This window comes from Carcharhinus amblyrhynchos, chromosome 9 (assembly GCF_965287045.1).
Source record: "Carcharhinus amblyrhynchos chromosome 9, sCarAmb.v2.hapA, whole genome shotgun sequence".
In the NCBI taxonomy this organism is placed as follows: Eukaryota; Metazoa; Chordata; class Chondrichthyes; order Carcharhiniformes; family Carcharhinidae; genus Carcharhinus; species Carcharhinus amblyrhynchos.
In genome coordinates, this window is record NC_137332.1 from 49,610,146 (window position 1) to 49,631,682 (window position 21,537).

Consider the following 21,537-nt stretch of genomic DNA (forward strand, 5'->3'; position numbering starts at 1 on the left):
CATGCTTGCATTCCCACTACTCACTCTGTCAGTGCCCTTTCTGCTGCCATGTTGCCTGCTGGCTTAAACTGCCACACCCAAACCAAGATAATGCAATCTGCAACAGGGTTTTGTAGCTCCAGAATTGCTTAGGTAGGCCTGTAAAGCAATTTGGAGTATCCTCCATGGAAGCTCAACAGCCTTTCACATCACATTGTTGATTTGATTTATTATTATTATATTAGTATTACTATCGCATGTATTACTTGTCATAGAGGTGTACAGGCCCTTCGGCCCAACTTGTCTATATGGCCCTTTTTTTTAAACTGCCAAACTAATCCCAATTGCCTACGTTTGGCCCATATCCCTCTATATACCAATCTTATCCATGTAACTGTGCAAATGCCTTTTAAAAGACAAAATTGTACCTGCCACTACTACTACCTCTGGTAGCTTGTTCCAGACACTCACCACCCTCTGTGTGAAAAAATTGCTTCTCTGGATCTTTTTGAATCTCCCCCCTCTCACCTTAAACATATGCCCTCTAGTTTTAGATTCCCCTACTTCTTGGAAAATATAAGAACATAAGAACATAAGAAATAGGAGCAAGAGTAGGCCATCGAGCCTGCCCCGCCATTCAGTAAGATCATGGCTGATCTGTCGTGGCTCAGTTCCACATTCCCGCCCTCTCCCCATAACCCTTAATCCCCTCGCTTATCAAAAACCCATCAACCCACGTCTTAAAAATATTTAGCGAGGCAGCCTCCACCACTTCAACGGGCAGAGAATTCCAGAGATTCACCACCCTTTGAGTGAAGAAGTTCCTCCTCAACTCTGTTCTAAACCGCCCCCCCTTTATCTTGAGGCTGTGGCCTCTAGTCCTACTGTCCTTTCTGAGCGGGAAGAGTCTCTCCACCTCTCTCCTATCTATTCCATTCATCATCTTATATGTCTCAATGAGATCTCCCCTCATTCTTCTAAACTCTAACGAGTACAAGCCTAGTTTATTCAGCCTCTCCTCATAGTTGACTATCTTGCTGATCTATGCCCCTCATTATTTTATAGAACTCTATAAGATTATCCCTAAGCCTCCTACACTCCAAGGGAAAAAAAAGTTGCAGCCTATCCTTATAACTCAAACTGTTAATTTTTTCCGCACTCTTTCTAGTTTAATAATCTGGGAGGCTAGAATTGATTTGTGCCATGACTAACCTTTCAAAGCACTTCATAATGAAGGCTGTCAGCCACCACATGATAGTCATTAAGACACTGTTTAGCTTTTGTTTGGTACTGGGATGATAGTCATCTTCTTGAAGCAGTTAGGGATCTCAGTTTGTGGTAAAGAGTGGTTGAAAATGTCTGCGCATACCCCTGCCAGCATGCAGGATCTGGGTACTCCATCCAGGCCAATCGCTTTCCGTGGGTTGACCTGACAGAAGGCTGCTCTGACATCTGCAATGGTGATCTCAGATACAGGTTCATCCGGACAAGAGGGCATGCTCTCACTGATCTCATGCTCAGAATGGGCATGCGATGCACTGAGCTCATCAGGGAAGGGTGCGTTGGAGGTGACGATATTACATGCCTCATCTTATAGCCTATTATGTCTTGCAGACCTTGCCATAGTCAGTGGGGGCCCATGTGCCTAGTCTGGGACTTCTGTTTGGTCCAGTGCTATCTTTTGGCATCTTTGATAGAACTCCTTAGATCATATCTGGATTTCTTATATGGCACAGTAAGAAGTCTCACAACCCCAGGTTAAAGTCCAACAGGTTTCTTTGGCAGCACTAGCTTTCGGAGTCTCAGGCTCTTTCATCAGATGTTCACAAACTCAATTAACAAGATAATGGTTGGAACCATTATCCAACCATTATCTTGTAAATTGAGTTTGTCTCTATGTATGCCCTATTTGTGAAAACAGCTCTTCATAAGAACATAAGAACATAAGAAATAGGAGCAGGAGTAGGCCATCCAGCCCTTCGAGCCTGCCCCGCCATTCAATAAGATCATGGCTGATCTGTCGCTGCTCAGTTCCACTTTCCCGCCCTCTCCCCATAACCCTTAATCCCCTTTCACTCACCTGAAGAAGGAGCCTTAGACACCGAAAGCTAGTGCTGCCAAATAAACCTGTTAGACTTTAAGTTGGGGTTGAGAGGCTTCTTACTGTGCTTACCCCAGTCCAACGCCGGCATCTCCACTTCATTTCTTGTATAGATCAGTGATAGTCACTGGGCTATCACAGATCATCCTTTTATTCTTGTTCCATTCAACCTTTGCTCAAAACCTATTTCATCTCTAACTTTTCCCAGTTTTGATGCAAGTTCACCAACCGGTTTCTCTCCACAGATATTGCCTGACCTGCTGAATATTCCAGCATTTTCTGTTTTTATTTCAGATTTCCAAAATCCACAATATTCTTCTTTTCCTGGTAATTCAGCTTTTGAAGTGTAGACAATTTAATTATTGCAATCTGGCAATTTGTTCCCTGCTGGTTTGTCTTGCTTGATTTTGTAGATGTGGAGATTTCAAAAAGTCTGTCTTCAGGATGAAAAGAAAACAAACCATTAACATCCTGGGTCTAACCCATTATATCACCAATTTCCCATTTAAAATATTCTATTTTGAAGGTGTTATCAGGCTTATAGGAAATGTTTTGGAAATTCTACAGCTATGTCATTGACAGTGTCACTAACCCATTTCCTTTTGAACCCTGTCGCTCATCCTTCTCATTCATGTTTGCAATAATTATATTTTCACCTTGTTTTCTATTTGCATTTTTTCTTGGATTTCCTTCCCCTTATTTTCATTGTCCACGTAATGTTACTTCATCCTTTAGGAATTTTACAATATTCTTGTTATATATCAAATCTTTTTCTTCCTGAATATGTAAACTTAATTTATTGTTTTCCCCCATTTTCTAGCCACGCTTTGTTCATTGTGTCTGCAGAATCTACTTTATAATTTACATCTTAATCTTAGCCCATTGTTCAAAGCAGCCCATTCAAGGCACAGGAGAGGTAGACTTGCATACAAAATGCAAGGGCAAAGGCTGTACTTGAGACTTAAGTATTTTCTAAGGGTCAATGTATAACTTGTGGCAATTAAAATTGAATGTGTGTGTCATCCTTGCGCAGGGGCCAAGCTCTCTTGTACTGATTCATGTTCTAAATGAACGTTTTTTTTCCTGCTAATCTCCAGGTCCACTTTTGAAAGTAGCAGTGTCTCCCGACCAAGTCGTACCTTTTCTGATTCATTGGAAGACATTGGAGATACTAGTATTCAACACGATGTCCCAGGTGTACAATGTAAGATTTATCACGTTGTATCATAATTGAATACTTTGTATAGTGTTATAATTATAGTATTTTGGTACTTGAATCATTTTTGTTTCTTTGTCAATGAGATGAGGGCATTATTGACAAAGCCAACATTTTTGCCTCATCTATAATTGCCCCTGGACCCAGAGGCTTGCCAGGTCATTGCTGTGAGTCTGAGTCACATATAGGCCAGACCAGGTAAGGACAACAGATTTTCTTTCCTAAAAGGACATTAGTGAAAGAGTGGTTAGCATTGCTGCCTCACAGCGTCAGGGACCCAGATTCGATTCCCGGCTTGGGTCAGTGTCTTGTGTGGAGTGCAATAACTCCATGGAGGTGAAAGTCCCATCACCAACTTACTCTATTTACACCATAAATCTGTACACAGCCAGATTTCCAGTTGCTCCCTGCAGAATGCAGGCTCGGAGTCAAGCACACCTGCTTGAAATAGGGAGCTTGAGGCTCCCTGATTTAACCAATTAGGATCAGATACTTCATACTCTACCAAACCAACCTCATTAGCCTGGCTGAAGTCATCACACTCTTTACCCCCCAAAGTCTGAGGAATCGCCTTTGCTTCCCTCAGGGATCTTTTCCTCCGCTTGAGCGCCGGTTCAGGATTCTCCAACTTGGCCTCTGATATCGGCAGTTTGTAACAGTTGGGCGCCTGTTTCTTCCACCACGAATACCAGAGCTCTGGTTCCTTGCCCACATCAGCTGGTAAAGGAACCGCTGTAGCTTCATCTTGTGTCCATTTTGGACCCTGAGGTCCCCATCAAGGGTGCAGGGGAGGCGGTACTGGCTTGTCGAGGGGGACTCTGCTGGTTCCTAACGCTGCAGGGCGGACTTAATTCTGGAACAGGTGGAGAGAGTGAGGCCTGTACTTAGTGGTAAGGTGTTTCCTTACCACTGCCTCACCAACACATACTTGTTGGATACTGGTCCAATTCTGGACTCGACTGTTCCAATTACCCAGGTAGCCCATTTGCATAATTTCTGACCCAAACTCTCCTCTCTCGGCGGGTGTTGTTATGGCCCCTGTACTGGGCTTCCTGGAGTCTTTCCAACTTTCCTCCCAGGTTTGGCAACAACAACCATCTGCCTGTCAGTAACTCTGCTGGTGCAGTTCCCATGGTGGCGCGTGGAGTGGTCCTGCAGTCAGATAACCACCTTGAGAGAGTTTTGTCTCTAATGAGGCCACTGGCTGTATTTTCAACCCAGCCTTTAACGTCTGGACTGCTCTCTTTGCTAGCCCATTTGATGTTGGGCAGTAGGGTGCTGTCTTGATGTGCCAGATCCCATTTGATTTCATAAATTTTGTGAACAATAGGCTGGTGAACATTGAACTGTTATTGGAAACTAATACCTCTGGGACCCTGTGCGTTGCAAATGCGGTGCAGTTTCTCAACTGTTACTGTCATGTTTGCTGAGTTTAGTTTATAGACGTCTAACCACTTGGAATGGACATCTATTATCATCAGAGACATGGACCCCATAAACCTGCCTGAAAAATTGACATGGAGTCGTGACCATGGTCTGCCTGGCCATTCCCACGCGTGCCACTGGGCTGCTGGTGGTGCCTGCTGCCCCTGTTCGCACTTGGGGCACTGTCCTACCAGTTTCACTATGTCTATGTCTGTGTCCAGACCTGGCTACAGACGTAGCTCCTCACCAGCATCTTCATCTTTGATACTCCAGGATGTCTATGGTGTAGTTCGGCCAGTATGTCCTGACGGCCCTGCCTTTGGACGATGACTCGTGCTCCCCACAGCAGTATCCCATCTTCCACTGTGATTTACTCCCTCCTGTTTCAGTATGAGTGGAGCTGTGGATGGACTGGTCTTTCCAGCTGCCCTGTTAGCACCAGGGCTTTACCTTCACCAATACAGGGTCTTTCTGCATCCACTCGCATATATTGTGTGCATCCACCGGGAGGGTATCCATAAAGTTTAATGTCATCATGGGCTCCTCCATTCTAGGTACCAATGGCTGGGCGTTCAGTAACGGTAGTCAGCTTAAGGCATCGGCATTTGCCACTCTAGTCTCTGGTTGGTGCTCCAATTGATACTGATATGCCACCCAGCAATAATGCCCAACGCTGGATCTGGGCTGACGCTATTGGCAGCACTGCTTTGTCTTTCTTCAGTAGGCCCAGTAAGGGTTTAAAATCTGTTACGATCGCAAATTTTCGCCCATATAAATACTGGTGAAATTTTTTTGACTGCAAACATTACTGCCGGTCTTTCCTTTTCAATCTGGGCATATCTTTGCTCTGCCGTTGCCAGGGTCCTGGAGGTGTACGCTATAGGCCACTCTTGTCCGTTCTGCCACCTGTGTGCCAGGACTGTGCCCACTCCATATGGGGACACATCACAGGTGAGTACCAATTCCTCCTTGGGGTCATAATGTACCAATACATTTTAGAATGAGAGTTGCTTTTTAATTTTCTTGAAGGTCCTGTCCTGGTGGGCGGACCATTCCCAAGTTTGTTCCTTTTTTTAGCAACTAGTGGAGGGGATCTAGAATGGAGGCCCTATTCTGTATGAATTCCCCATAGTATTTTACCAGTCCTAAAAACAACCGTAGCTCCTGGATGGTTGTGGGAGCCAGATCGTCTTTTATTGCTCACACCCGATCCTCCAGAGGATGTAGACCGGACTTATCCACTTTGTACCCGAGGTAGGTTAGCTATGGTGCTAAAAAGTCGCAATTCTCCCTTTTCAGATGCACTCCTGCTGCTCCAGATCTCCTGAGAACTTCCTCCAGGTGCTGCAGATGTTCTGCCTTTGTTTTACCCATAATGAGGACATCGTCTAGGTAAATGGCAACCTGTGGTAACCTCTGTAAGATGCTCCCCATTGGCCTTTGGAATATGGCACAAGCTGACGAAACCCTGAAGGACAATCTTTTTTACTGGGAGAGGCCTTTCAGCGTATTTATTGTGGCGGATTTTTGCAAATCCTCATCCAGCCATAGTTGCAGATATACCATGTCCAGTTTTGTGAATAGGAATCCTCCTGCCTGCTTTGCGTACAGGTCCTCAATCCTGGCAATTGGGTATTTGTTTAGCTGAATAACAATTTACTGTCTGTTTGAAATCGCCACAAGGTGCACCAAGCCATCCGGCTTTAAGATAGGAACACTTGTGCTGCCCATTCTGCAAACTGGACTGGTTTTATTATTCTTTCATGCTGTGATCTTTTGATTTCTGCATCTACCTTTTCCTTTAACACAAATGGTACCAGTCAGGCTTTGCAAAACTTTGTCGACCTGGAGGCTGTCCCATGCAATTTTGCATTGACTCCTTTGATTGTCCCTAGGCCTTCCTGAAAAACCTCTGGATATTTGCTCAGGGCCACACTCAGGCGACCATTTTCCAGCTGGAAGATATTTGCCCAATTTAGCTGGATCTCTTTTAGCCAATTTCACCCTAATAGACTCGATCCCGAACCTTCCACCACCATTAATGGGAGCGTAACTAATTGTTTCCTGTAAGCAACTGGCACTTGGGCTGTACCCATCACTTTCAGTGGTTCCCCCTTAGGCTTGCCAAAGTTTTGGCCAGGATTAAGGGTTGGAGTCCACTGTTTCCCCTGTGACTGATATGGCTGCACCTGTGTCAACCTCCATTAAAATTGGACGTACATTCAGTCTCACTGACAATTTGATGGGTTCTGATTTTTGTCATCACTACGCACAGTAGCTGTTCCTTGTCAGAGGTAGGGGAAGCTTCCAGATTGTGCATTCTCCTGTCTCTCAACCTAGGTGTTCCCTTCGGCCATGTAGGTTTAGGGGACTTGCTTTTCCTCTGTGCATCCAGACACTGGCAACCATAGCAGTCATGTTGGGCGGGGCTCTACAGGAACCGCTATCACTCTGGGCTTAACCTGACCTTGCCTAGGTGTGGTTCTATAGATGGACATAGGCTCCCTTGTATTAAAATCCTTCTAGAGGGCTGCTATATAGTGGCCTGCCCTGGAATGGTAGTCTGCTAACTCAGTCTCCCTGGGTGTTGGCCTCTACCACCGTCAGGATACCTTGCAGCTCATGTGCTCTGCTTACTGCTTTTTCTGATGACAAGGCCAGTTATAATGCCTGTTTACAGTCTAGCTGGGCCTCTGCCAACAGGCATTTCTGTGTAGTCATATCATTAATTCCACACATCAACTGTCTCGGAGCATCTCATTTAGTGTCCCCCCAGATTCGTAAGCCTTCGCCAGACATCTTAGTCTTGTTAGGAAACTGGTGATTGACTCCCCCGCATCTCTTAATGTGGAGTAAAAACGGTACCTCCTCAACATCAGGGGTGGCTTTAGGTCATAATATTCTTGAACTAAGTTTGACAACTCTTGGAAGGACTTTGTGTCCAGTGCCTCCGGAAAAGTTAAACTGCATAATCCACACGCAGTCAGCAGGATAACTCTTTGCTTCTCATCTGAGGCTATGTCATTTGCCCTGAAGCAATACTTCATCCTTTCCACATATTGGGCCCAGTCCTCCACTGTGGGGTCAAAAGAGTCTAATTTCCCAAACAGCTGCATGTTTCCTCAACAATGGCTTATCCTCAATGTGTGCAGTGGTTCAGCAAGTTCCTTCAGATCCCATCCTTGTCATCACTGTAATAACTCCATGGAGGTGAATGTCCCATCACCAAGTTACTTTATTTGCACCATACATCCATGCACAGTCAGCTCTTCAATTGCTCCCCACAGAATGCAGGCAGGGAGTCTGACATATCTGCTTTAAATAAGGAATACAAGACTTCCTGATTTAACCATCAATTAGGACGCATCAGGATCTCTTTCAGATTCCAACCAATTATACAAAATCAAAATAACTAAGGGACAAGTTAAAAGGGACAGCTCCCCAAAAGGAGGGGGAACAGCCCAAACCAAAAATCAAAGCGCAATGGAAACTTAAAACATCAAATTAAAATGTGATTATCGAGGTTGGTAATACACCCCAGCCCCTGCAGTGCCCAGCAGGCATGGAAGGCGTCAACCGTGCTCGTGGACATCGCATGCTCCCTCTCCAGTGACACCTGGTTGTGATTATAGCCATGGTAGAGGGGCAGGATAGACAACCCCGTTGATTGCCTGCTGCCTCGACCTATTGTTGGCATGTCTCATTAGGCCCAGGAGCAGGTTCAGGAGGAGATCCTCCCACCTGCCCCCACTTCCCACCAGGCATTTGTAGATCAGGAATGTGGGGCTGAAGTGCAAACAAAACATAAATAAAAGTTTTCTCAGGAAACTGAAAAGGGTATGCAACCTAAGACATAGAACGTAGACATGGTCCATGGACTTCAGAAAGTTACAAAAAGTAAAACTCATCAGGTGGTTCATACTCTAGCAAGCCAATGTCTTTAGCCTAGCTGAAGTCATCACATGGAGTTTGCACATTCTCCGTGTGTCTGCGAGGGTTTCCTCCGAGTGCTCCGGTTTCCTCCCACAGTCCAAAGATGTGCAGGTTAGGTGGACTGGCCATGATAAATTGCTCCTTAGTGTCGGGGGACTAGCTAAAGTACATGGAGTTATGGGGGCAGGGCCTGGGTGGGATTGCAGTTGACATTGATGGGCCAAATGGCCTCCTTCTGCACTGTATGATTCTATGATTCTATGATTCTATGATTCTAAACAGATGGATTTTTACAACAACCAATGATAGTTCCATTGCAGAGATCATTACTGACACTAGCTTTTCAATTCCTGATTTATTAACTGAATTCAGCCTTTGCTGGGTCTCTGTATTGCAACTATTGTTGTCATTTCATCAAAGTATCAGAACATAAGAACATAAGAAATAGGAGCAGGAGTAGGCCATCTGGCCCTTCGAGCCTGCCCCGCCATTCAATAAGATCATGGCTGATCTGTCGTGGCTGATCTGTCGTGGCTCAGTTCCACTTTCCCGCCCTCTCCCCATAACCCTTAATCCCCTCTCTTATCAAAAACCCATCAACCCGCTTCTTAAAAATATTTAGCGAGGCAGCCTCCACCACTTCAACGGGCAGAGAATTCCAGAGATTCACCACCCTTTGAGTGAAGAAGTTCCTCCTCAACTCCGTTCTGAACCGCCCCCCCTTTATCTTGAGGCTGTGCCCCCTAGTCCTACTGTCTTTTTTGAGCGGGAAGAGTCTTTCCACCTCTATCCTATCCATCCCATTCATCATCTTATACGTCTCAATGAGATCTCCCCTCATTCTTCTAAACTCTAACGAGTACAAGCCTAGTTTATTCAGCCTCTCCTCATAGCTCAACCCCCTCAACTCCGGTATCAGCCTAGTAAACCTCCTCTGCACTCCCTCCAAGGCCAAAATATCCTTGCGCAGGTGCGGCGCCCAAAACTGCACTGGGAAATGCTGATGCAGCTGAAAAGCAGACTATATCAATATCAAATTCATTAACTGACATGTTACTGAATCAAAATTTACCATATTTACTCTTAGTAAGGTGAAAACATTCATTACACATACACAACTTGTTATTATTTCTGTCCTTGAATGAAATTGGCTGCTGTGTTAATTCAGACAAACTGAAGCAAGAATTTCCCAGGCCCTTTGGGGACGGACTGGGAAATGGGAAGTCTAGCAAAATGGTGCAGGAAAGTGACTGGAAGTTGGCTACTTGGACGCCCACTGGGAGGCCAATTGAGTCACTTAAGGAGCCAATTGAGGACCATTTCCAGCCACCGAGGGCATTTTTCTGTGTTGGAGGGCCCACTACTTGTTGGGGAGATTACCAATTGAAACTTATGACCCTCCCGGTGGATTGTGCAGGGGGAGCGTCTTCCATTTTGGGCACTGCAGAACCCTGGGTGGGTTCCTCCCTCCCATCCCAGTGTCAATGTGCACCCTCGTTGTAATGGCAATGATACTGCTCTTGGCAAAACCCCTTTTCCGCTTGTCACCGCAACATTGCGGGCTCTAGCATCCCCCAATCCTACTTTTCTGTCTTTGAGCGCACCCATCAATTGAGGAACTTTCTTGCTGTTGCAATCTTAAGAATGGCCACTGCAATGGCTTAGCTGCTGGCTCTCTGATTATGCTGCTGCTCTTAGGGTAAGCTTCCATTCTTCATTGGATGGTGGCTTCTAAATAGCGAGCAATATGTCATAGTGGTTCCGTTGTCAGCCAAAGCAGAGTCGTCAGTGGTGGAACTCCCCTGTTAATGGCAAAATTCAGCCCTGAGAGTCAATTTTGTAATAAACTTGCATTTACTTTGAATTGGATTAAGAGTTCACTTATTTCAGAGTTAAAATAAGATTGATCTTTCTCAACAGGAATCTGATAGCTTGATAATTTAGCAAATTAACTACTTGTCTCAAGAATTGATAGTCTGAAAATAAAAATCTTGCATTTTCACAATAGTGTTAGAGGAAACTTAATATAAGTTTAGAAGGATAGAGGCATTTTAGTCTAATCAGTATCCCTGCCAGCTTTTTGTCATAGGTCACAATGCCAAATTGTTTGGTAGTCACTCTCAGAAACGCTCCAAAATACACCACAGAATAAAGGCAAGTGGATTTACAATTGTGATTACTCATTCAATGAGCTTCTGATTTTATTTGCACCATTGCAATTGGATGTTGAATGTAGGTTAATTTTTCCTTACTGTTACATTTATTTAAACTAAGAGTTATGGGTTTCAGTTGTTTTCAATAACTCCCAAATTGTAAATCACACCAGATTCTACAGACACAACCACATGGCAAGTGAGAACACTTTAAATGGTAAATTCAGAAAGCTTTTTAACTATTAAAAAGGTAAAAGAACAAACGATGAAAGGAAAAATGTCAATTAATAGTAATTAGCAATAATTTACAGTGAGACGAGAAAGCTTAACTTTAAGAATTGAACAGTCTTCTCAGACCAGGATATGGTAACATGGATAACATGTTAAAACAATACACCTCAACATTCCTTTAATGTGGCTTCTCGAGACTCCTTTTTATACCTTAAAGTTGTTGAAAGCCCACTTTAGTCAATTTTTGGAAAATAGCCAGTTGGACTATAATTTGCCAGTAATGAAACAGTTTTATTTCAGCTAATTACACACATTGTTTCAACTTTAAGACAATGGCTTCTCTTAAGCTATATCCTGTACCTTGAGTTAGCCTAAGTGTCGACCAATAATTGATTGACATTATTGACCATCATTTGTAATTGAGATATCTTGAATAAAAGCCTATTCATTCCTACAGTTAAGGTTAAACAAGTTCATGTTATCTTTTTAGCCTGTTCAGGCAGGGGCATCTTACAATTCCCACATTTTAAGAATTTGTATTAATAATCAAGTGTTAATTATATAATGTGTTTATAATTATATAAATGTAAAACTTTTTGCATTGCAGTTTATATTAACAGCCTTACTAATTCATCTATTAATGAATTACTTATTCTTTAATTGTCTCAAAATTATTTAACTAGTTGGCTGGTTTTCAATAATGCAGGTTTAGATTTTTTTAATGGCTTCTGTCATTCAGCACAAAATGCTAAGTTACATATTAATTTAGACTACAAAATGATAATCACACTAAAATTATTGGTTTTGAAACTACCTGCGTTAAGTAAAGAGAAATTACATTTCTATCAATTTTGTAATTTAGTTTTACCCTTTCAGTTGAAGGATGGCAACTTGCTCAACTTGACTTTTGTTTGGCTTTTTTTTTTGGAGATCCAGAAACTAAGGGGTTACAGCACTGATTCTTAGCTCATCAATGTTTCACAGCTGGTTAACAGTGTGAATGTAGATCCAACTGCAGTAGTAGGAAGGATACAAATTTAAAAATGTGATGGAAGTGGGCTACACAAGGCAATAGACATGAGCAAAATGTGTACACTACTGCCATATGTACATAGTTTGGCTGACTACAGTGTTCTTGGTCTGGATCATGGAAAAATCATTGAATTGTAAATTTTTACAGCATAGAAGGAGGCCTTTTGATCTTTTCTCCGGTGGAAATTCTGCATATATTTTAATTTTCCATTTATCTTTTAAAAGCTCTTATTGTTTCTCCTTTCAGCACTGGTGTCTGGTAGGATATTTCCTTTCTAAATTACTCTCGGTATTAGAATATTTGTCCTAATTGCCCCCTTTTAGTGATGTTAAATAACTTGCTTATTTGAACATGCCTATTGGCCTTTGATCCCATTCCTGATTACTATCAGGTGTCTCCTCATACAATGTATACACTTTCAGATGTCCAAGTCCGAAGAGAAGATGTACGAGAACAGCTGAACGAGGATGATCTTAATAAGATTGTAGATGTGTTTCTAACAGAGACTGAAACATTTACATTTCTGGATCTTCCCGTTGAAATCATTTCAGTGGATTCAGTAGAAGCGGATGCTGTCAAGTAAGACTTCATTATGTATTTCATTATATCATCATATTAAATGGCTTGATTAATATATTATTTATAGAGCTAATCTGCTTTCACTGGAAACAGTTTCTCAAAGTATTGTGCCTGCTGGTCTTGAAATTTCTCTTGCTTATATTGCAGAATAATTCTACAAAGAGTAAAAATTTGCATTTGGAATATAATGGTTTTGTTGCTCCTCTGGAGTTTCAAAGGCAAAGTTTTGCTGGTAATAAAGGCAAATACTCATCACTAGCAATGCATTATGCTATGACTTATATTCTGTACGAGCTACAGGTGGGGTAAACCCACATGAGAAACTCGCAACAAAACCATTATATTCCAAATGCAAATTTTTACCCTTTGTAGAATTATTCTGCAATAAAAGCAAGAGAAATTTCAAGACCAGCAGGCACAATAGAAACTCCTCTGGAGTTTCAAAGGCAAAGCTTTGCTGGTAATAAAGTTGTCATATATGGAATCTTGGAACAGTTACAGCCAGAAGGAGGCCATTCAGTCAATCATGTCTGCGCTGGCTCTGTTCAAGAGCAATTCATCTAGTCTGACACCCAGCTCCCACCTTCTCCCCATAACTTTCCTCTTCAGATAATGAATCCCTTTTGAATCTGCATTCATCATACTCTCAAACCAAAATCTAACCACTCACTGCAAAAAAAGGTTCCTCCTCATGTAGCCGTTACTTTTTTTTAATCAATCACCCTAAATCAATGTCCTCTGGTTCTTGATTCTTCCACCACTGGCAACAGTTTTTCCCTAGTTATTCAATCCAGATCCCTCATGTACAAAGTGCAAAGCCTTACTTCAAATTGTGTAATAAAGACGAATTAAAATTCAAAATGTCAGAATTACCAGCAGAAATAGAATGAGGCCTTCCAGCCCATCACCCCTACTTTGTACCCTAGGCAGGGGCCTAGGCTGGTACTGATAGTGGATGATGCAACAATGTAAACAGTTGCACTCATCCGTCTGGTGTTTGGATTCCTTAAATTTGATTAGTGAACTTCCAGATCTTAATGTTCTGTTTATTCGTAGCTTGCCATTTGGAGGATGGGAAATCCAGTGGACTTGCTCCTTCTAAAACTAGTTTGTGGCTCTTAAATTGAAGGTAGGTTTTAATACAGGAGTATGGTACAACTGGCATGATATTTAATAATATTTAACAGAACAAAGCCTTGAATTAGGCCAGCCTTCAGATGTTGGATGGTGCCACATCAAATAAATCAGCAAACATGGAGAAGTAGGCTGAGAATTTCAGTGTCATCCATATTGCTGCAGGAATTTAGCTACGGTTTGTTTAATGACGTTATAAAGACAGACATTTTAAGGCTCTTTGAACGTGGCTTTACAATGGCATGGTTTCTTGACACTACCATTAATTTCCTCTTTGATATACAACAGTGTCATCTAATTAGAATGGGAGATTTTAATACACATCTTCTGCTTATCCTCCCCTACTCAACAGTTGATTCTGGCCCCAAAACTAACAAAAAAACTCAAATTTATGGAGCAAAATATTCATTCTTTGTTTCATAACTGCTTTGATATTTAACACTGCATGCTCATTTAAATGATTTCCTGCTTTTAAATATCCTTGATGCTTGTCAGGTAAGATCCTGCTCTCTTCTTGCAGGTTTTGGTTTTATCTCACTCCACGAAGCAGACAGGAAGATCCTTCTGTAAATATCTAGATGGACTTCAATTAAACCATTTGGGCCTGTCTGCTACAGTATTTCAATCAGTGACCTGCATGTGGAAGTTGCTGTGATGTTCTCATTGTGCCACTCCACTGGGGAGAAAATGAACCTGAAGCATAAGAGACCTAAATTTCACTGTTAGTTATTTTCTTTGAGGTCCAGGAAGCAGGGTGCATCCCCAGCTTTCAAGTACAGTTTAGGCCTCCAGTGTCCCAGGATTTTCCCCTCCCTCAGGATCATGAGACTCTCAGAAAATCTCTTGCCATGACTTACCCGAGTGCTGGCTACAATTCCTGTGGTCCCTAGCACAGGTTCCTGCTGTCCAGTATTCTGCACTGCTATCATGTGACAGCTTTCTGATAGTTTTGAGGAGGAACATGACTGAAGCTAAGCAGATGATATCCAGTTAAAATCTCTGCCAGGGTTGCGATGGTTTAGCACTGACCTTAGTCTCTAAGTGTCCAACTTCCACCCCCAAGTTAAAAGTAAGCTCCTGCCAAAACATTTTGGCTACAGGCTGGTAGCCCTCTCGCTTCATCTGAGCCCTCATTATCATCTGTGACATTCTTTGTCATTTGCTCAATGAGTGCTCTAGTTACTTCTGAATGAGTTAGTGCAGTTTAGCATAAGCTTCGGTGAGATTTATTTTTTTATTAAATTATTTTATATAGAAGTCTGTGGGTAGAATTCTACCAACCTATCTATGGCAGACTCGTTGGTGACCAGGCATAGAGAATTTGGCAGGAGCCAAAATGTCAGAAATGCACTGGCAGGAAATTTCTTTGCACTTGTCCCAATGGTAGGTCAATCTCAGGTTAGTTGTTTTGCAGGCAGATGGCACAATGGCAATTTGCATTCATTTGCATCCCATAAATGCTCATAGAGCAGCTGCCTGCCTAGTGTCCCATCAGGCCTTCCAACTGTGCATCATGCCAGAGGGAAACCATGCTGGTGACAACCCCGATTGCTAAAGAGTAGCATGTACAAGGAAGCCCTCAGTTGCCAAGAGACTTTGAGTTGAGTGTAATGACTTCCCTGCCATATTAATGTGCTGTTTCTGATGTGCTGTTCACCACACAAGAGGAAAGACCAGTTCCTGCCCATTTATGCGGAGTTGGTCTTTATGAATAACACTGGGCTGCTGGACACTTGGACCCACCTGTGTCACTAAGTCAGATTGGTTCAGCACCTGGGATTGAGGAGTACATGGGTTGCCTTCTCCCCTGGTGCCACACATCAATGCTTATCTGTGCTTCTGGTCTCATGCAGCCACCAAAACAAAGCTCCTAAGTTTGAACGGTAGCGGAATGTAAAGTGAAGGGGGAGGGAATAGTGGCTGGCAAAGACAAAGGGTTGTGCAAAGGAGGGTAACGTGAGGACTCATGATGGCAGACAGAAGAGCAAGAGGTGGATGAAGAAGGCAAATAATAGAAGACAGAGGGAAGACCAAGGGGCGGGAAGCTGGACCCAAATAAGCCTGAATAAAAAGCACACCTTTTGGGATTGTGGTCAATCCAGACTCAATGGGTCGAATGGCCTCCTTCTGCACTGTAGGTATTCTATGATTTTGTTTTGATTCATAAACATAATGGACTTATTTGTAGGAGTTCTTATGATGATGTGTATGCAGTCAATATCACATGGACTTGTGGACGGTTGTCAAAATCTATACAACTTAGAGCAGTATCCTACAATGCTGATTGTCTGTGGTGAATGTGATGAACTTGTTCGATTTGGCAAACATGGAATCAGTCACATGCTTCATACAAGCATGAGCTGATGATGCATTACCAACAGTGCCAGAGGTCGGAAGTTTGTTTGAAAGAGACAGCATGGTCAGTGACAGCTTTCCTGGAGAAGCACAGCCTCCAAATGCATTGCACTTCTGTGAATTGCAGATATGTCACTTTGGGTCTACACATTATTTTGGAATAGTCAGGGTGTCTGCAAATTCTCTTGCTCCTCTATATGTCCCTGAAGCTGCAGCCCTTTGCAATCCTTTCTGCTTTTCATGCTGCTCAACTTCTAGTCAGAATGAAGTTCCAGAATTGGATTTCCAATTCAGACTTGCATCCACAGTACTACAGGCAAAAATAAAAATGCAGTGTCCCCCGTAGACCTGGTAGCTATGGTCAGTTTATGTTCTGAATTTTCAATTTATCAGAAGACACATGGTGATGTCCAACCTGCCTCAGTAGTGCTGAGGTGAAACTGCCAAGGCTTCTGAGCCACTAGCGTCAAGAGTCCACTCAATGCCCTCAGTTGGATGGTAAACTTCAAGGAAGCTAATTAGGAGTCTGCTTCCAAGAAGATCTCTGAGCCTGCCTTACTGGTGGCAAGTGTGGGATTGGGACTTCCATTTGATATTGGAAAACACAGACCATGAGAGTGAGGAAGTGGTGTTTGACAGAATATATAGTTCAAATTTTCTTAAGGTGTGGCCAGCTCCTGTTACACTACCTGGTAGGGCATTACACTTTTTGCAGCATTGATAAGATGTGTGCTGAATAGTGGAATAAGAACTCATTGTTCAGGTTATTTCTTTCTAATTATTTTCTGCAACTCTCCTTGGGGCCCTGCTTTTGTCTGTTTCAAAAAGGTCTTATTCTTGAACATGACTTCCAACATCAGCAATATCACAAAGAGAAAGGATCTGCCATAGCCCTCTCAAATACTTAATGGCAAAAACATTTATTATCTGTAAAGTAGCCATTTAAGAACATAAGAACATAAGAAATAGGAGCAGGAGTAGGCCATCTAGCCCTTCGAGCCTGCCCCGCCATTCAATAAGATCATGGCTGATCTGTCGTGGCTCAGTTCCACATTCCCGCCCTCTCCCCATAACCCTTAATCCCCTCTCTTATCAAAAACCCATCAACTCGCGTCTTAAAAATATTTAGCAAGGTAGCCTCCACCACTTCAACAGGCAGAGAATTCCAGAGATTCACCACCCTTTGAGTGAAGAAGTTCTTCCTCAACTCCGTTCTTAACCGCCCCCCCTTTATCTTGAGGCTGTGCCCCCTAGTCCTACTGTCCTTTCTGAGCGGGAAGAGTCTCTCCACCTCTATCCTATCCATCCCATTCATCATCTAAACTGATACAAACCATATTGCAGAGGCACACTGTTTTCTGTCCCATTAGCACAAACATTTTCTATGTCTGGAGATCATCCTGATCCAGCAAATCATATTGCTACATGAAATTAATGCTGGGTCAGCACCTCGCATTCTTTATGTAAGTGCAACTTAGTTCACTACTTGGTTTGTTCTAAAATTAGTCATGGAAAGTAAGGAAATTTGGGCTCTGGCTGAAATTAATATTACCTATGACCAAAGCCACATGCTGCTTTTCCTGTGGACTGATAAACCAGTCTAAATCTAATGTTACTATGTTTCAACAAACTTTGAAAAGAGTCTTGACTTCCCATTGATTGACTCAAAGGACCATATGACAAACTTTCATATTTTAATATTACTAAATATTGCTTCATAGACAACTGATCGTTTAAATTCCAGAAAAGATATCAATTATCTGAGAATCTCTGACTAACTTCCAGCAGCAAGTCCTACTCCAGTACCAGGGCAAATCTTCCAGTGTCTGGAATCCCTGCATCTTTTCAATCAGAGGATGAACTCCCATGGCAAACAGAGAATAGGCTTTTCCCCTGCTTTTCGTAGCAGCTGTTGACATTTTTTGCCTGAAATTCCATGAAGGATGCTTCAAACCAGTGAAAATTCATCAGAGAAAAGGTGTAAAGAGTCATTTATTATTATTAGCTATTGATAACTTTATGTAAAGGTTCTGCTGATCTTCCTCTAATCTACACTAGGAGATTGTTGGGACAACTCCATTTTAGGCCTAAGTTTTAGAAACATTGAGCAACTGGAGTTACCAAATAATAATTTCTGAAGAATATGTTAGTACTATGCTCCCCCTCCACCCTGCTGCTGTGTTATATAATTTCTCTCAATTTCATATTCTGCAATTAGTGCTGACTCACCATTGCCTTTAATTGTTTGCTTTCTCCGTGAATACAAAGAGCAGCTACCTGCTATATGGAGGCAGCTTTGGTGGTGGGTGGGAATTGAGGGCTTTAGCAAGAGTTGAATTCAGGCCTGCAACTTCAACTTCATCTGCTTATGGGTTTCAGTGCCACCAGGTGATTGGTAGTGAGGGTGTAGTGTGACTGCACAAAAAACAAAGAAACATGGCTGGATGCCACTCCAGAAGGTTTCCCAGATCATTTTAGAAATATGGGTCAAAACAATCCCGAGTGGAAACAATATGAGACCCAGTACAATCTGTTAAATTATGGGACAACTCGGATAGTTGATCACCTGAATAGACAGTTCTTCCCTAAGGAAGGAGATGTGGGGCTCCTGCTGGCTCACCTCAATTAATTGCCGATCTTTTAAGAGAGAATTTATGTCAATTTTAGTCATTAGATTTAATTCCCAAGGATAGTTAATTACTGGGCAACATTACATTACAAAATGTTTTATGAATAAAGTTGCCCTTTGATTTGTAAGAATTATAGGCTTGCCACAAAAGCCTTCAAATTAATTTATTCTTGAGGAGCTCAAAAATATGCCTAAATTCCCATTTGTGGAGCAGTGGTGTAGATAGCTAACATGAAAAAGATCTTCTATTCTAATAATTAATAGAAGAAATATATTGGGGTTGGTGAAAAATCGCCTCTTATTCTCATTCCTGATTAATATCTGGAAAATGTGCTTATGTTTCGAACCAATAATAACGGGATTAAATTAAATTTTGCATGGTCAAATAGTATGTCAACCCCCAATCCCTAGGCTTAGAGGAACACTTCCAACATGATAATGACCACTTTGATAGGATACATCAAGAACAGCTGACGTTCATGGAATTACACTTTAACCCTTCAAGGAGAGAAAGGATAAAATGACAACTCATTACTCTGTTTTTCTTTGCCTCCATTCACCCATCACCCAACATTTGTAGCTACAAGTTATTCATATGAACTTTGGCATCTTTTATTTTAAGGGCAAGAAACCATATGTACATTGAACTCTGCAAAGAACGAGTTGGCAATGATCGCTACATTGAAAGGATGGCACAAACATTCAATGGAGCACAAAAATCCAAAGAGGTTCAATGTGACAAAATTAACACTCAAGAAGCAGGTAAACTGTTAAATAATCTAAATGTACTTACTTTTAAATTAAGAAAGCTAGCTTAATAACCAGGACACACAATGCAGAACATTTCCAATTATAAAACAGTAGGAGAGAAGATGCCATAAATTAAGTCAGACTTTATGTTCTGCAGGAAAAAAGAACTGAGGAGGTAAAGCACTACTTGTGACTTTGTACAATAATCTAAAATGGATGACAGCAAATTGGCAGGCCCCCATTACGAGATTGGTTTGCCCAGCTGCATTCAGGAAAACCAGGGGCAGAATTTTACATTCCCTGTAAAATTCCCTCTTATGGGTCTGAAGTCACCTCATTTGCCACTTAGTAATTAATACCTCAACAGATGATGAATTCCGGCAGGTTGATAGGACTAGGCAGGAGCAGATGAACTGCCCATGGATGCTTCCGTTCATGGTTCCTACTCGCTGGATATAAAATCCAGCCCCAGGTCTGTTTGGCCAACAAGTAAGCAGGTAATATTTCAAGATATACTTACCTGAATGTGGAACTGGAAGGATCAGCAGTGTTCCTTTAAATATTAACTATACAGACAGCACTCAGATTATTTCCTTTACAAAACTGTATCAGAGAGTAACTTGTTCCATGTAGACAACCTTAAACTTTGCAACATTTATAAGACGATTATAAAATGTCTGAAACGTTTTCTTTACTGTATTGAAGCATCTCAGAAGGTTAGCTGATGTATTTAAAAGGACTGACTTTTTTTTTGTGTGATGGCCATTTTGGAATATTTGTAATTTTCTTGCAGATTTGTTATGAATAAAGTATATTTTTGGAAAAAAAGGTATCAGTACATCACTCAGCCTTTTGGATAAGATCGTGTGTCAGATCAAGCCCCAGATGGGGTGCAATGCCATATTGTGTCAGCTTGGATCTTGTTTGTCTCTCATGTGAGGACCATGAATTGGATTCAACTGGATCTTGAATTTGGTTTTTGCAGCAAGCAAGGAATGGATAAGGGACTGCTGGTCCACTCTGTAACTAGGAATGAAGTAAAATTTTTTAAAAATTTGTGAATAGCTACAAAGAACAAAGAAAATTACAGCACAGGAACAGGCCCTTTGGCCCTCCAACCCTGTACTGACCATGCTGCCCGACTTAACTAAAACCCCCTACCCTTCTGGGCACCATATCCCTCTACTCCCATCTCATTCATGCACTTGTCAAGACACCCCTTAAAAGTCACTACCATATCCGCTTCCACTACCTTCCCTGGCAACGAGTTCCAGGCACCCACTATTCTCTGTGTAAAAAAAATCTGCCTCTCTTTTAAACCTTGCCCCTCGCACCTTAAACCTATGCCCTCTAGTAATTAACTCTTCCACTCTGGGGGAAAAAGCGTCTGACTATCCACTCTGTCCATGCCTCTCATAACCTCCGTTGCTCCAGTGAGAGCAAACCAAGTTTCTGCAACCTCTCCTCATAGCTAATGCCCTCCATACCAGGCAACATCCTGGTAAATCTTTTCTGTACCCTCTCCAAAGTCTCCACATCCTTCTGGCAGCATAGCGACCAGAATTGAACACTGTATTCCAAATACAGCCTAACTAAGGTTCTATAAAGCTGCAACCTTTTATCATTCACAAAATTAATCTATTAGAAATAAATGTGATCTCCCATTAGAGATATATTCATACCTCCTGGAATATCATTGAAAATTCAGCCCAGAAAGTGGGCAAGCTGCCTCTTCCTGTCGTGAGTGAGTGGGCAGCCAAATGCACATGAAGCTGAATAGTTAAAATAATGTAAGTTTCAATGGGTGGTACAGTGGGTAGAACGGCTGCTTCACAGCACCAGGGACCCAGGTTCGATTCCTGGCTGGGATGCTGTGCGGAGATTGCATGTTCTCCCTGTACCTGTGTGGGTTTCCTTTAGGTGCTCCAGTTTCCTCCCACATTCCAAATCTCATGGTGGTTAAGTGCATTGGCCGTGCTAAATTCTCCCTTTGAGGTACTGAGGAGGGTATCAAAGTTG

At 42.3% G+C, this 21,537-nt stretch overlaps 1 protein-coding gene across 5 annotated transcripts in view; it reads left to right on the forward strand.

Moving 5' to 3' along the window:
• Positions 1-21,537, forward strand: part of dnai4 (dynein axonemal intermediate chain 4) — a 101,706-nt gene that overhangs the window by 17,915 nt on the left and 62,254 nt on the right. For all 5 annotated transcript variants that reach the window (XM_080195587.1, XM_080195586.1, XM_080195583.1 and 2 more), the window contains exons 4-6: positions 3,178-3,284; positions 12,494-12,650; positions 19,391-19,530. In XM_080195587.1, the coding sequence (XP_080051713.1) occupies positions 3,178-3,284; positions 12,494-12,650; positions 19,391-19,530 (404 nt within the window). The remainder of the gene's footprint in view (positions 1-3,177; positions 3,285-12,493; positions 12,651-19,390; positions 19,531-21,537) is intronic.